The 17,322-nt window shown below is 41.5% G+C and overlaps 1 protein-coding gene across 7 annotated transcripts in view; it reads right to left on the reverse strand.

Annotated features, from left to right (window-relative positions):
• TNRC6B (trinucleotide repeat containing adaptor 6B) overlaps nt 1-17,322 on the reverse strand; it is a 198,236-nt gene that overhangs the window by 112,759 nt on the left and 68,155 nt on the right. For 6 of the 7 annotated variants that reach the window (XM_090042986.1, XM_090042978.1, XM_090042977.1 and 3 more), the window contains one exon: nt 11,956-12,023. The exons of the other annotated variant lie outside the window; for it this stretch is intronic. In XM_090042986.1, coding sequence (XP_089899112.1) covers nt 11,956-12,023 — 68 coding nt within the window. The remainder of the gene's footprint in view (nt 1-11,955; nt 12,024-17,322) is intronic. 7 annotated transcript variants of the gene reach the window in all.

The raw sequence follows: 17,322 nt of genomic DNA on the forward strand, positions 1-17,322 counted from the left end.
TGAAGATGAGGAAGACAGCCATATCCACTGGGAGGGCTAAATGCTCTCTCCCCACTCCTGTCTCATCCATTCATTTCCCTCCATCCCACCCACCCACCCACACACACCTGTCTCACTTACTGACTACTTCAATTTACATTTTAACTGATTGGCTTTCTTGCATACTACTGACCTCTGGATGCTTTACTAACTCCATCCAGGAAGAACACAGACCATCTGCAGACACTTCCTCAGCCAGACGAAGGGTATTTGTACCCAAACGTGTGCAAAGAAGGATTTTTCCAACTATCTGAGTTGGTCTAATAAAAGATACCGGATTTACCCAAAGAGCCTTGTCTGCCTATGTCCTTAGACCAACACAGCTACAACCTACACCCTTATTCTATTTCTATTCCTTTCCCCTTTAAATTGCATAAAAAGGGAATTACTGTGGGGTTAAAAAATATTCAGTCATCATTCCACATTTAGATAGACCTGCACCTTTACAAATTGTTCTAACTTGCTTCAGTGTAAGAAGATGAGATGCTAACCTGGAAACCTTCAAGCACAGAAATTTCTGGCATCTGGGCTGGAGCTGGCACCATCCCATTTCCTTTTGTTCTTATGAAAGGAACCATATTATGCAAAAGTTAAAAAAAGGCAGTGGACAAAAGGAATGCATAGTTCCTGGATCATAGAAGGGGGCCTTTCAGACCTGACACAGGATTTCCTTACTAACAGCACTGTTCACTTCTATAAGACCTCTCTTGTTGGAACCTTCAAACAGATCCTTGCAAGAGACTTGGACATCATCATTAGTTCTCCCCTCAACAACTTCCTTCCTCAAGGTCTTAGACAAGGACTTGACTAGCCATACAGGCAGACTCAACATAATGTAATTATGTCATACTACATGCACAGGTCCTTATGTAAATCACAGCCGGTATCACCTGAAAAAAGAAGAAGTTATCAATGCTACAAAGAGCAAGAGTCAGCAAATCTCCTTTACTTTATCTCATTGAGAGTCAGGGCAGCCGTATCTTATTGCTCTCTACATCGCTCAACAGTTCATCTAAAAGCAAGTACAAAGATCAAAGTCCTAAAAGTACTCTGGGATGATGCCATGTGGTCTGCCTCAAGAGTGATATTTCTAATCATACCCATAATCCTGTTGTCCACTTGAGTGGTTAAGGAACATGGAAGTTCTAGGGAAGATTACATTCAAAAGAGCTCGAGTAGAAACCTCATTCTGGAGCTGTATTTTTGGCTTTCACTATTTTTTGAATGTGGAGTGGATACTGAGGATCCACTGAGGATAATTTTTTTTGTACTTGCTGGAGAGAGTTTATGCCCATCCCCCAATACGCAGGGATCTACCCAAGTCGCAGTGAGACAAAGGGTTTTTTGCAGCCCACTTTCAGCATGCAGAGCTGATTTCATAGGCATTTCACTGCAGCTCTGCCCCTTGCTGCTCCTTGATGAAGGGCACCTTTACTGAGGCTACATCACTACAGTTTTTAGGTTGATTTTGCAGGAAATTGCAGCCAAGGCTGAGATTTTCTGCCGATCACAGGCAATGCTGTTTTTCATGATTTCCATATCTCAAAGGACAATTTTAAACAGAATTAATAGAACTCTTAGTTAGATTTCCTATTTTATCTAATTCTGAAATCAAATTCTTCCTCAAACATTCTTTTTGACATCTGAATGGTATCCAGTAAGAATGACTGCTTATGGATAAACTAATTAGACATTACTCATTCACCCAACCCCTGGGACTTTAACATTTCATGAGAGCCCACTGGGCTCATGGCCGAGCCAAGGGAACATTTTTCTAACTACTGTCAGATCTCCAGTAGTCAAAACAGGCAGAGCTTAAAAGAGGATCTTCATCTAGGATGCAGCAATTCATCATGGGTGAAGTACAGAAACGAAGAGCGTTGCCTCTTTTGAGCAAGTCATTCATATCACTGGCGGGGGGGTGGGGGCTCAGCATCCCCTATTGCTTCCACTAGCCAGTAGCTCCTGAGTCATGGAGAATAAAGATCGACTAGTCACTATTTCTTAGGTATCTACCGGCATAAGCATGGAAATACTGGTGCATCAAGAAAGTAGAAATAATAAAATTGGCAAGTGAACCACCCCCTGACAATACTTTTCACTTACGAATACGTAGGAGGGGAAAGTAACAAGAATTAGAAACAGAAGGAAAAAAGCTTAGCAACATATTCTGGCATCTCTAAAACATAACAGGCTAATGGCCACCAAATGTTCTTTCCACCTCCTGGAGACAGGAAACAACTGGAGAGCAACAGCATAAGAGAAGGGCAACCAAAATAATCAGGGACACAGAACAGCTGTCATACCAGGAGAGACTAAAAAGGCTAGCACTCCTCAGTTTGGAAGAGGAGGCTGTTGGGGGGGTGGGGAGGGAGGAAGGCGGCAGTGGTTATGATAGAGGCCTATAAAATCATGAAGGGTGTGGACCAAGTGATAGAGGGGTGGGTTGCGCTGCCCTGCTGTCTGCCCCGAGGTACCTGTGCAGTCACCACCAGCACAGAGCTGATGCCAGAGCTGTGGAGCCCTGCGCAGCTGTTTGCTGCAGCCACCCAGAGCCTGAGCTGGCTAAAAACAGCTGTGCCAGGCTCTGGAGCCCAGCCATCACCTCCGTGCCGGGAGCAGGGGAGAGACCGGCTGCCTCAGGCCCCTCCCCCACCCCTTGCTCCAACACGCGGGTGCACGCGCCAGTACAGAGCTGATGCCAGGGCTACAGATGCCGGCAGAGCTGTTTAGAGCCTCCTGGCTCTAGGCAGCTGCTGCCAGTCACAGAGCCTGGGCTGCTCCCAGCAGGCAACTGGGACACTGCAAGCCCTGCTGGGAGCAGCCTGGGCTCCAGCAGCTACCCAGAGCTGGGACTGGCTGTGGCGTGCCGAGAAAAATGGCCCCATGTGCCATGCTCAGCACACATGCCAGCGGTTGCTGACCCCTGCTCTATAGTATCTGGTTGTGCCACTGTCAGAGACAGAACATGGAGCTAGATGGACCATTGGTCTGACCCAGTATGACACTTCTTATGTAGGTAAATAATTATTTTTAGAATTAGGACATACTACTAAAATTTCCTCAGAGAACACACCGGCTGCATGGATGACAGAAATCATTATTTTACTAGTTCTAAAGCTGTAAAGGAAAGATAAAACTGTTGAGATTTTTAAAAGCCATGGTGTTTGTGAGGCGAGCTGGGCATGCTGGTGTGCTCCCCTGATTGGAAGCCCTTGTCAGAAACCCAGGACTCTGGTACACATAAAAGGGAAAACTAGAAGAGAAATTAGTAAACTTATCTATCTGCAGATTCTAGCCACTTAAGTGATCTAACAACACAAGATGGCTGAGTGTAGTTACTCAACTGCTTTACTACAAAGCCAGTGGAGATGCAGTAAAAGATAGGATGTATGATCTCACCATCCCCAAGAGTGGGGAAGGACAAGCAAAAAACAGAAGACCTATCTGCACTTGTTAATTGACTCTGCTAAATCCCAAAGCAAAGTGAAGACAGAAAATAGGATGACAATGTGGTGGGCTGTGGATAGCTCCACATCGACTCTCATAAAAAACGCAGATAGCTGACAGACACGAGCAGTTTGGTGATACAAACAAACCACTTTGCTGCATCTCCAAGAAAAAACTTGTGGAAAATAGAGTTAAGTGACAAAAATGACAATCTTGCTTAGGCCATCTTGACACAATGTGGAAGCCAGAATGGGAAATAAATCATCACAGAGAAACATCACACTGCTCTGCAAAAATTGTCACTGGTTCCATATACCTGAGTTCTAAGTCATTTGAGATATGTTTCTTCCTAAAAATTAGCAGAAGTCCAACTTTGGTCTCAGTGCCACCTATGAAATGAGGGAGGCAAAAAGAAAATCTTGAGGGGAAAAAAGTTTAGAGGCAACAAGTAGAGAGGAAATGACCTCAGAAACCAGTCACCCTTGCAACAAATGGGGTAACCCCCCCCCACAAGAAAACAAAAACACACCTGCCACCTGGCAATCAGAGGGTTTCATACTTTGTGCACTGCATGCTCCTGACTCAGCTGCTCTTCAAAACACACTCCTAAACTTTATAATTCCTCCCCATCAGGTAAGAAAAGAAAACAGAACCTTTCCATGCCTCGATGCTAAATTTCTTCCCAAACAGTTTAAAATATTCTTGCCACACTACTGGAGAAAAGAGAAGGGTTGTGGAACCAGTTTATGTGCAGAAGCCCCTTTAATCTTGAATGGACTTGCCACATAACTTTCCCCTGAAGTTACGGTATTGTGGGCTCCAGTCTCCAAAGATACTCTCCTTCCCATGAGACACAGAAATAAAATAAAAATAAAAAACCCTACTCACTGCAGACAGAAGAGAAAAAGCCATACAATGGGATCCCCCCCAAGACACAAGAGTTAGATGTCTAAGCAGTATTATAAATAGCGTCCCCTGATGACATGACACCAAAAAGCTAGGAGTGATAGTGAAGGAACCTCCATGTAGGAAAATGATGTGTCATAATAAGCCACAGAGCAACAGGTACCCACAAATGAGAATGTAATGTTTTCATCTACTGATGAGATATACTAATGCCAAAATATTTCACAGCCTTGTGGTCCTAACTGATTGTTACAAAGGATTACCTGGTGACCTGTAATGTTTTTCACTATTTTTGATTAAGATACCACAGTTATATTTCCCTTATGCTGGCCCTGTGATCACCCATGCTTTCAAGGGCTGAACTTCCATGTCATGGAAGTTTACCATGAAGTTCCAGATAAAATGGAAATAAAAGTTGTGCAGACTCGCAAGATCATCACACATGTTCAGGTCTCTACAATGATTTACCACTTGCAGATGTTGGAAATGTTCTTCAAAAGCCTTGAATATTCAGGGACAGAGATCTGATAGGTGGATTTTTACATCAAGCTCAGTTAAACAGGAAGAAAAGACTAGGTGAGACCCTAATATTTGAGCACAATATAATTGATGTTTTCAAACAAGCTTTAAAGAAACAGAATCTAACTCCCACTGAATTTCCAGCTTCCTTAGCCTTCTTTGAAAATCCCATGTTATACCTTCTTGAAGCAGAGCTCTTTCATTTAAGGACTACTCAGAGAGTGGGGAAGGACAGACAAAAAAGTCTACCTTTGAAATTCACACTCAGTGGCAGCTCATCATAATCAGCTTTGTCTTTCAGAGCTTGGTAAGACCCACTTAAAATAGATACTATTTAATTTTTCTTATGTATTTTAATCCTTCTGTACAGATCGAAGCTATTACTGAGGACTCAAACTACTTCGAATTTAATTCGATACTTCACTAACTAGTCATTCCCATCAATCAATGAAGTGCTGCAACCTCCACAGTAAAATACGACAGCTTAGTTCCAAACCTCAGCAAAACTAGGAAGTAAGGAATATCTTGGATTAGGGCAAAAAGGTAGAAAAGTTACTTCTTACAATCTGTAGAAAATTGTTTATTTTTTAAATAAAATGATGGGTTCATCTTAAGAATCACTTTGTCCTTATGGAAAATATACAAATGATGGTCCCTTGAGAATGGTCCAAGTTCTAAGATCTTGTTAGCTAAGGAAACTGCCACTAGAAAACCGCTTGAGAACTAGAAAATAGGCCAACACAGGATTGTAGATGTCCAAACAATTGTTTTGTTGATTACATTCAGCCTCTAAGATGTAAATATGCATTACAGGAGAATTAAAATGCATTGCTGCTTTACAATCTAAAGCGGTGATGCCAAAAGTTTTAATTCTTACTAATTCAGGACACCTGCTATGGAAGCAAACTGCTTCTCAACATATGAAACTTAAAACCCTTGACTGGTGCATTTGTCACAATTTCTTCCCAATATAAGAAAACAATTTTTGGGGGTTCTCAGATTAAAAATCAGCTCATTCCAGAGCCCACATACAAAACTAGCATACTGAGGAACAGAATCAGGATTTTTAGGGATGTCTGATGATCAGTTATTTAAGGAAAGAATCTTCTGTTGTTCTCGCTTCCAATATGAGCAGCTTGTCCTTCTCGGTCCTTAGAAGTATGCCTAAACATACAAATAGAAAAGAGTGACCATTCTCAGACATGTTCACCATAAACCCATGATCCTATACGAGAACTGAGTCCCGGAATGCCATTTCATTCAGCAAGGACCTGATAAAAACAGAGACATTACAGGGATCAATTTATATTCTTATGGCTGAAGTGGGCCACCAACACCACCAGGACCTTTGTAAAAATTACAAAGGAAGTTATTATTCTGACATATGACAACAGTGCATTGATCATTCTTACTACAATATTAAAGCACAGACATTTTCAGTGGCTCTTGTAAGGAAGGCCTCCTTGAGACAATTGTGATAACTTTAAGTAAAAGAAATATAATGTCAGATTTTATTTTTTCCATCTACCTCACACTGGGAGAATCTGCTGAAGGATTTGAGATCAAAGATGGCTCTCCTGATCCCATTCTTTATAGAGCATCGTACTAAACTTCAAGCAAAATGCCTTCATATGTTGACACATTTCTAAAACTTCTCAGTAGAATAAAATATTATCTTGAAAATATAGCCAGGCTTTTCTTCAGATTTTTATTTTGTTGAGCCAGACCCAACTGGGTCATACCTTTGAAAGCTTAAAGAAAAAAAAATATATATATCACACTAATAAAACAGAAAACTACCGCAGAGGCTCTCAGGGCTCAAAGATCTTTCTTAGGAGACTAACTGATTCATCTGCTACTGAGTTTTCCACTAATAACTCTTTTTGAAGGAATTAAGCATCTGTGACCAGGCATCCATTTTTAGCAGAATGACCAAACCTTTACCGCAGACCTGAAAAATCAGAAACTCTATCAGTCTTTTAGGCTCATCTTGGTTAGTTCTTCCAAAGTCGGATGCAATGGGATGTAATTGTCTCCTGCTTTAGCTAGAAAACATTTGCAAGGCAGTTTCCGGCTTTTCTCTGGGTAGCTCAGGAAGCATCTTCTATGTATTTAACCTTTTATAACCAGTCAACTACTCAAGTGGGAAAGACTCTTGGATTTTTTTTTCTATTATTCCTCTATTTATTTCTGCCAGTGTTAATTTCCACTCTTTGAAGTCCCCTTTACAATTTTGGTGAGCAGGATAGGAGAATAGGGACTAGGTTATGTTTCAATCCTGTTCCTGCTGCTGAAGGATTTTCAGAATCATTTCTTCAGGCAGCAAGAGGAGGAGACCAAGCTCGGAGAAGTCAGGAAGAAATGTTGGTGTTTCCTTGGTCTGAAATGGCTCTACAGGCATGTGGTCCACCTGGGTGCCAAGACTGAAAGGGAGCTGCTCCCCTAGCTTCCCTTGTGCCCACTAAAGTAAGGGTAGCAGTGATCCCCACAGACCTATTATTAGGGGAGGAGCTGGATGGCCACTTGACACCAAGCTGTCTGTACCAAAGCTGAAAGAACTGAAAGAATTAAATGGACCATCTGCTGAGGCTAAAGCAGTGACAACAACAGCCATTGCTGTTGCTATTCCCATGGGAGGCTCAGGCATTGTTGGGAGTCTTTTTGTATCACCCTCTTTCTGGAAAGCTGAATAAACTGGAAGTGCCCTCTCCAACCCAGTTCTCTGGGCTGGAGCTCTTGCTTGGTAATGGGGGCTAGGTCCCATATTCAGATAGCTACAAGGCGTCTGGGCCCAAATCTGTATCTCTGGGTGAAGAGTCTGCAAGCTTCCTTGCTATTCAACCGTCTGGTTCTAGTGCCTCTTGGTAAAATGTTGAATGCATTGACTGCTTTCTTCTCTCTCTCTTCTCTGCCCTAAACCATGGGAAGACAGAAAAACAGGAGGCTCCAACAGTAGTCATAGCTACCATCCTTCAACCAAGTGTAGCCTGAGAGAAAAACAGCTCAGAAATCCCTGGCTGAAGATAAGAGTAAATATTCCCCCTTCTCCCCCAAATTGGTCAAGTACTCATTATTTGAACGTTTTGCACTGAAAGACTGCTACACCAATGAGAACCCTGGGTCTGCCCTCTCTCTAAAGAGTGGAGGTACAGAAATCTGGTGCTTTCCACACAAGGGCGGTCTGGGCATTAACTTGAGTGCTAATATTTGCTCTGCCTTCAAACAACAAGGAAGGAGTGAAACCTCCAAAGCAGGGAGGCTCATGGGATTTGGGGAAAAGGGGATGGAAATCCAGACAGTAGCAGGAAGTGATAACCATAACCAGCAAGGATTTTTGAGGAACATGTCAAATCCCTGGAGTATACCACTCAAGCTCAGTCTCTCAGCAATGAATGTCAATACACAGGCTATAAAAGAGAACACCACTACTATCCAAGGGTCAGTTTGTAATTAACAAAAACCAATAAATATTGAGCTCAACAACCACATGCTTAATTTATATGAAGGATTTTAAAAAGGCCAAGTATCCCTCTTTAGACAAGGTGTTTCAATTACAATCAGTCAGGTCTATAGTCTGAACTGCTAATGGCAGATTTCTAAAGAAACATTTTATACACATTCAGTAACCAAGGTCAAACAGTCTAACAAGCAAATCTCCCTTCCACTCCAACAGCAACAGTCACACAAGGTTATCCTGTATTATACTTTGCACGACTGCAGCTTTAAAAAAAAAGAAAAAAATCAGGGGCTTAAAGATATTGACTGCTTGCAGACATGGGGAAAAAAAACAAACCCACAAAAACTTTAAGCTCAACATACTCCTGCTGGTACCGAGCTGAGCGCACTCCCAGAGAAGACGTAACATTAGCTGCACCTGGCTTTCCCAATGTCTGTATAGAGTAGGTGCTTTAGTGGGGCTTTCTGGCACTTTCATCTAATAGCTGATTCAATCACCTTTAGTTAAAGTGCCCTAAAAGCCCACTGAAATGCCCTATCTAGACAGATGCTGCAGAGCCAAATCAAAGTACAGTAACATGCTGCTGCTTCTGGTAAAGTGTGTTTTTTCCACAGCTATCAGTGCCCACTAAGGTCAGTGTTTCTGTATGATAATTTGAAAGCACATCAGCAACAGGTGTCACCACAGCCTATTTTCTAATAGCAAACACAAAATGACTTATTTCTGGCACTTGCATCCATTCTTTGCACCTGCACAGCCAAACTGTGGCACATGTGGGATGGGCAGCCTCTGCATGGCACACAGCAGAGAAGGGAAGGGGGAAGCAGCACAGTGGCAGATAGGGCAGGAAGCATGAAGAAGAGCAGCAAATGGGACAGAGAAGCCCAGGGAAGGAAGCAGAAAGTAGAGCAGCAGACTAGGAAAGGACCACAGGGCAGGAAACAGTGCAGCAGACTGGGCAGGGGAAAGGGATCAGAGCAACACTTGGGGAGGATACAAGGCTAATTTTTGGCACAACTGCAAAAAGGTTAACTCCCCACTGCTTTATATGCTGACTTTTGTTTCCTAAAATTTCCAGATGCAGCATGGACTGGTGGGGAGAAAATGATACACAAGTCATAGAAAAACAACTTCCCCAATAACATCCATGGTCCAACAGTTTTGATGGTGTTCCAAGGTACTCTTGTAAAATACATATTTCAGTAAGTTGTATATTCTCTGTCAAATTAAAATGGATGGCAAGATTCAAACTCACTATAGAAACAAAATTTAAGCCATTCAGTTACAGAAGCCTGCTAATTGTGGTCTATTATGTGAAGAATAAACCCCAGTGAAATAAATTTCATGTGTAGTGATTCGTACACAAGAACTACTGCTCCTACTGAAAACAATTTCTTACGTGCTTGTTCTCTGCATTTCCATATTCCACTGGCAAACCTTATTCATCTTCTACAAATACCCATTTGAGGCTCCTTTACCAAACTATAATCTACTATTCTTAGTTAAGTAGACCCAAATTTCATTTCAAACTACCTGGGAAGACAACCAAGTTGCATACACTTTGTGCAAGCATTAACTGCTACAAGGCAATAGTTCCAGAATATATATATTACAAAAAAAAGGGGGGGAAAGGGGAAAAAAGGCATTTTAAAAATCAGAGCAACACTTTCTGGAGTAATAAGAATGAAAGTTATTGACACAATAATTGAAATACCTTGTTGCTATCATTAACTTTAAAACTTTTTTGATCTGGCAACAGGAATTAAAACAATAAGCAGCAAACTTCTGCCTTAGCCAAATTCCATTTTCCTAGCTAGATGAAGAATTGAGATGGTGAGTAAAACAAGAAATCCACATTGCTGATCAAGCAAGCGGCGAAAAAGCAGTCTCCAACAGGTTGCTGCTACGATTATAGTACAGCTTGATAACATGAATAGCCTTGTCTTTCAGTTGTGGTAGGTACAAAAATTGCACCTTTCAATTTGTACAGAAAGGAAGTTCCTTAGGGCAGGCCTGCCACTTTGTTCTGTTTTATAACCTCTAGTACAATGGGACACGCATATCAGAAGGGTTTGTGGACACTGCCATAATACAAAAAGTTAATTTAACGCCAGTTTCCGACCACCAATTTTGACTGCTTTCTCCAGTCAAGACTGCTCAGAGAACATGGGAGATAAATCATAGAAACACAGAAAAATGTTGCAAAGGAATTGAAATCTCTAGTTAGAGATCAGCTCATCTGTGAAGGAATTCTGGCCTCTAAGCACAATAAACAAGGCAGCATAAAAAACAGATTGTACTACCTTGATGTATCCAACATAACATATCTCCAAGCTATCCATCACAAGAACACACTTCATTTTGCTAAGTTCAATAATATGAGAAATAATTTAGACATTAACTCCACATTTTTACTTTTTAATTCTGCTTCATTCCAGAAACTTTGCACATGTTTCAACTGGCAGAAGCTTATGATTACCGTTCAATTCCTATGCCACCATTCTGAATAGAAAAAGGTAGCAATTATTTTGCAAAGCTTGGCTCATTTCCATAATGGAAAGGAGTGCACCTGCTCAACACTAAAACTTCCCCAAGTTCATATTAGCTACGCAAGAAACCATTTCTCTTGCCACAAAGATGGCCACTTGCATTGCCAAGTCACCAAAAAGCTAAGGCCACTACCATTGAGATATACAGTTCCCTGTGTAAGCTACCAGGGGTGTATTAAATGTTGGTGAAATGAAAATTCTTTTTTAAATAAAGTGAAATAGAATCAGGTGTGAAATGTTTCTACTTTCCAACTATGTCAAAGATTCCTGGTTTTCCTACTCTTTACAAAGAGGTAAATCAAAAGTTACGGTTACTAGCTCAACTGAATGCAGGGAAGACATTATCTAAGACACTCCTAGGGCCTGTGCTGCTGTAATGTCATAAGCACAGAGCTACAGATTCCTTGCCCCACCAAAAGAAAGGGTTAGGGATTTCATATAAAGAAATGATTTTGAAAAAGACATTCTCTCTTCCCTTCTACTTTCCTAATGGAAATCTGTCATCTTTAATTTTTTTTAAAATCAAGCTGTTCTCTCTTTTAAGCCACACAGTGCCAATATCTAAGAGATCCATCCTGAAAAGAACATTTTGCTTACAGTTCCTGTTCCTTTCTACAAATATATTTTAAATAAAATAAAGTTCGCATTTCAGAAAAACATCAATCTACCACATGGACACCAAAAGGAAAGCCTTTGTTTTGTTGCATTTCACATGGCTTCAACAGACAAGCTTCATGTGCACATTTCTACTCGTAAAACCAAGGGCATCTCAGCTCTGAGTTCTGAAAGTCATTAAACTTTTTACCACAAACTGTGATTAAACCTCTGCAGAATATGCACAAACTTTTCAGGTTCTAAACAAACGCAAGTCTGCACACTGATTTCTCAGCCTTTAGCCACTATTAAAATATGGATATGTAAGGAACCAAGATGGCGAGCACCCCAAAAACCACCAATGTTTCATGTACCTTTAAACAAGAGTGCTTCACACCATTTACTATGGTAAGGCCCTTTTTAAATAAATGTGTGACTCACTGTTTGTTTTCTTCACCAGGAGGTGGAGTCTTGCCATGCCCTTCCATTACAAAATCCTCATGTTCCATCTGCAAAGGCAAGCATTGCAGGTCAGAAATTGGTGGAGCAAAAAGCATGCCACCTTAGTGAGTGGCCTTTACACACACACACATGCACACGCACACCCTTCATGTAGCCACTGTATTTTAGAGACTGATCCAGAACAGGCCTCGCAGCTTCTAAACATTGATCACCCAATTGCTGTGGTATCATTCTACAACAGCTTCCAGAATGCATGTGTGCATAAAAGAAAAAAAGGCTTCCAAGGAAACAAGAGTGGCTTAACAGCTAAGAAACAAAAATAGGCATCAGGAGAGATCTGCATGCTGTATCTGGCTCTGTTGTAGATTTCCTGGGTCACCTTTAGCAAACACTTCATTTCTTCTTCAGCTTTTGTAGGTGTAAAATGGGAATTAAACAAAAAAACTTGCCCATCTCACAACTTCTTCAACATCTTTGAGGATATATTTACATTTGTAAAAGGCTTCAGGATTCACGTATGGAAAGTGTAAAAGCACAAAGCATACTTTGTGAAAACAGCTGTATGGAAAGGGCTCACTTGCTCCACACATGCACATCACCTCATAACATAGTTAGCAGAAGAAAAAAAAGCCTGAAGTCGGCTTCAAATAAACACTGTTCCAGTGACATTGTAAGGATGGCATTTCCTCTCTTGATAGAAAAATCAATGGACACTAGGAAGTTTCTTATTTACCTTATTCTTCTGCACAATTCCAGTATAATTTTAAGTAATTTCTTTGGCTAAAATGTCAGAGACTAAAACCACTCCTATTAATTAGAATTTCCTACACAGGTAGCAAAAGTATTCCCCTTATGTAAATACTCCACACATGCACTTAATATATTTCATCTAAAACAAACAAGAGAGGAAAGAAGAGAACACATACAAGTATGCAGCATTAGTATCCCTGTAAACACCAAGTGAAATAAGTAAGCGAGCCACACTGCAACTTGTAGATGCCATAACCAGATACAGAGCTTCTGAATTACTTTTGCAAACAACCATGACTTTAACCAAGACATCTCTATATCCTTGTCTACAAATTAAAATATATTGCTCGTCACATTTAGCTTCTTCTAACACCTAGCATTACATGTGTGAAGTTAGACAAGGATGAAGGTACACCATCAGACCTGTTTCAGAAGTCCTGTGACAGAAGATAAAGAAAGCATTTGGGAGCAAAGAGATGTCATTAAGAATGCATTTATATAGTGACAGAGCTCAATTAAAAGAGTCTCTTTTTTACAGTAGAAATTCATTCTTGCTGAAGCAAGCAGAAAGGAAAAAATATAGCAGGTAAAAATGTAACAGGGAAATTAAGGAGAGATAAAAAAAAATCTGAAGAACAAATAGACAAAGCCCTAAAATAATCAACAAGAAATCTTTTAACAGCATCACCAGAGGCAGGGAGCCTGAGAGGGGATTAGTGGGTCCACTGAACTATTAAGTAGTAAAGCAAACATTAAGATAACGACACTGTATAAATTTTTTGGGGGTATAGCTTTTAAACTAGAAATGTTGAAGAGATATCCTTTATAGAGCTATTTTGCTTCAGATGATAAATATGAGGTAAGCTGATAAACTAAGCAGCAATACAGCATCAGTCTCTAGAGGGCTGTATGCCTGAAAGCCCCCTACAAGAACTTTAGAATGAAGGTGAGAATACAAAATGAAGACTGAAGCATTTAAGGTTGGTACTGTTTGTAACACAGATTCTCACAAGAGGCTATTAGGGAAATTAAATGTCACTGAAAGAGAAAATACAAGTCATGGATGCAAAACTGGTCACGTGACAAAATAGAATAAAAGTAAATTATACATTTTCATCATAGGAGAAGGCTAACAGTATAATATCTCAAGAACCTGTACAAGGGAAAGGAATTTTAATGTAAACAGAAAATCAGTAATAAAAAAAAATGGGGAATGATGAGACAGCAAGATTTGACGATGATATTTTATTGAAATCTAGTCTATAGAAACTCTGAGGCACTTTGGAGGGCCCCAACTAAAGGGGCAAGCAGGCACCCTGGTAGATTTAATTTTGTAAACATAATGTGCATGGGAAGAAAACCATTACTGAATACTAAATATAAAAGACAGAAAGAGCACAAGCATATTCCTGCAGAAAGCTCAATAAATTTCAGGTTCCTGCAGAAAGCTCAATAAATTTCAGGCCAGTTTGCTGCAAAAACAACATGCAAGATAACTAGCTTCATGGGAAATAATTTGGAAGGTAATTCTGAGATTATTACACAAATCAATGGCATGCCCTCTTCTGGAATACTGAGTTTGGTTGTGGTAACTCAAACTCAAAAAAACAAAAACAAACCACAACAATAAGTCACAGGGGATCATTACTACCACCACCAACTACTATGCTTAGAAACAGGGGAAATTTTCTATATGAAGTGAGAAGAAAAACACTGGGATTGTACTCTTAAACCAGGTAAGGCATGTGATGGAGATAACACTCTCATGCAAGGAAAGAGAACACTCCCATTATATTGAAAAAACAATTTAAAAACAAAACATATCAAACACTATGCAAAGAACAATTCGTGGAACTCAACATCACAAGCAGTCACAGTGTCTAAAATGTTAGCATTTTAGGCTCAGAGTGTGACAGTCCCCAAGAGAAAGAAGGGGGGGAGGGGTAAGAGTGCTCTGAAACCCTATGGCTCAGCAAAGGCATTCAAGAATGCCTGAGGGCCAAAAGGGAGGCGTGCACCCAGTGGAAGGGAGGGGCTATCATCAAGGAGGAATACTCCTCCTTGGCCCATGGGGTAAGAGGGCTATTAGGAAGGCCAGGATGGGAGTGGAGCTCAGGCTAGTGATCAGGATTAAGGACAATAAAAAGTCCTTCTTCAAATACATTGGGAGTAAGAAAAGAGCACCGGGTAATGTAGGGCCCCTGCTAGACTAAAATGGTAATCTTGTGGCTATGCCAGATGAGAAAGCCAAAAGTTTTAACAAGTTCTTTGCCTCTGTTTTCTTGGACCAGGACAGCTCTCCCACCACAGGTAGGGGCAATCTTGGGGATAGCACTGCCAGGCCTCGGGTCTGAGCAGACGTAGTTAGGGATCTTTTGGAAGGGCTAGATATTTTTAAATCTGTGGGCCCTGATGCCCTCCACCCATGGGTGTTGAGAGAGCTGGCGGGGGTCATTGCTGTGCCCTTGGCCCGGCTGATCATGGTCCACCGGCCAGGTGCCTGGAGATTGGAAACTAGCTAATGTGGTCCCCATTTATAAGAAAGGGAGAAAGGAGGACCCAGGAAACTATAGACCCATAAGCCTCACATTGGTCTTTGGGAAAATCCTTGAAAAAATTATCGAAGATTACATCTGTGAGGGGCCGGCAGGGATCACGACTAGGAGAAATCAACATGGGTTCATCAAAGGCAGGTCCTGCCAGACCAACCTGATGGCCTTTTATGACCAGGTAACTAGATCTCTGGATGATGGTGTTGCCATGGATGTAGTCTTTCTGGACTTTAAGAAGGCCTTTGACACCGTCTCTCACTCCATTCTCATTAATAAATTGAGCGACTGTGGCATTGATGCCTACACAGTTGGATGGGTCAAAAATTGGCTGATGGGGTGCACCCAGAGAGTGGTGGTAGACAGGTCGTACTCGACTTGGTGGGATGTGAATAGTGGGGTCCCCCAGGGCTCAGTCCTGGGACCTACACTGTTCAACACCATCAGCGACTTGGACAAGGGAATGGAAAACACGTTGTCCAAGTTTGCCAATGACACCAAGATGTGGGGAGAGGTAGGCACGCTCAAAAGGAAAGAGAGGCTGCAATTAGATTTAGACAGACTACAGAAGTGGGTGGATGGTAACAGGATGGGGTTCAGTGTAGACAAATGCAGGGTGCTGCACCTGGGGAGAAGGAATCCACAGCATACATACAAGCTGGGGAGCTCCCCCCTTGTGAGCACAGAGGCAGAAAGGGATTTTGGTGTCGTTATTGACTCCAGGATGAACATGAGCCGCCAATGCCAAACCGCAGCCAGCAAAGCCATCCGCACCTTGTCGTTCATCCAAAGGTGCATCTCAAGCCGGTCCAGAGAGGCGATACTCCCTCTTAACGCGACACTGGGCAGGCCACAATTGGAGTACTGCGTCCAGTTCTGGGCACCACACTTTAAGAAGGATGTGGCCTGCCTTGAGAGGGTTCAGAGGAGGGCCACCCACTTGGTTGGAGGGCAACAAGGCAGGCCCTAGGAGGAGAGGCTGAAGGACCTGAACCTGTTCAGCCTCAGCAATCGGAGGCTGAGGGGGGATTTGGTGGCTGCCTATGAACTCGTTAGGGGAGATCAGCAAAAATAGGAAGAGCCCTATCCCCCCAGCAGCACGTGGGGTGACAAGGAACAATGGACAGAAGCTGCTGGAGAATAGGTTCAGGTTAGAGATCAGGAGGCACTATTTCACTGTTAGGGTGGCTAGGATCTGGAACCAACTTCCTGGGGAAGTGGTCCTCGCTCCTACCTTGGGTAAATTCAAAAAGAGGTTGGACAAACACTTGTCTGGGGTCATGTGATCTCAGAATGTGCTCCTACCAGTGGTGGGGGGGGGGGGGGTGTCAGACTAGATGATCTGTTCAGGTCCCTTCTGACCCTAAACTACTATGAAACTATGAATTAATTATTCAGGTAGATAAATGAGAACATTCATATTTCTGTTATGGAGGATTAAAAAATAGAATATGAACTCTTGTGTTTCAGGACATAAGTAAACTTCTGACAAGGTTTAGAAAGAAATCTGTAGATTAGACATTCTACAGGCCTGATCTAGTATAGATTTTTTTTATATTCTTCCATTTCCAGAATCTCAGCTCCATATTTCTTAGCTTTCGACTATTGTTTCAAAAAGCCAAAGTGTTATGAACACTTAAGTGGTATGTATTTAACTAAGTGTTAAATCTACTCAAAACTGCTGTTAAAAAGGTTCAGTGTGAGATTCTACATTTAATATGTTCCAACAATTCCAGATCAAGTTTACTCATTTTGGAAACAAATGTATGCTTCCTTCAGATTACCCTTATATGTGAAAATTAAAATCTATTTATGGCTGACTGATGCATCATTGTTGATCATTTTGCAATCATTATCTTCTCAGCTACTTATGCTTTCAAACTGGTTTGTTGAGGAGTAACTAATCTCATAATTTAAACACAAGATCGTGCACTGAAAGCTTTGTGGTTGGAGCTTTGACTGCACAGAAATGGAAGAGATACCAATTGATGTTCTTACAGCTCAGCTGTTTCTGCATGGCTGACAGGTAGTAAAACATGTTACCAAA

This window comes from Crocodylus siamensis, chromosome 4, assembly GCF_052110815.1.
Source record: "Crocodylus siamensis isolate JL-2025a chromosome 4, ASM5211081v1, whole genome shotgun sequence".
Classification (NCBI taxonomy): Eukaryota; Metazoa; Chordata; order Crocodylia; family Crocodylidae; genus Crocodylus; species Crocodylus siamensis.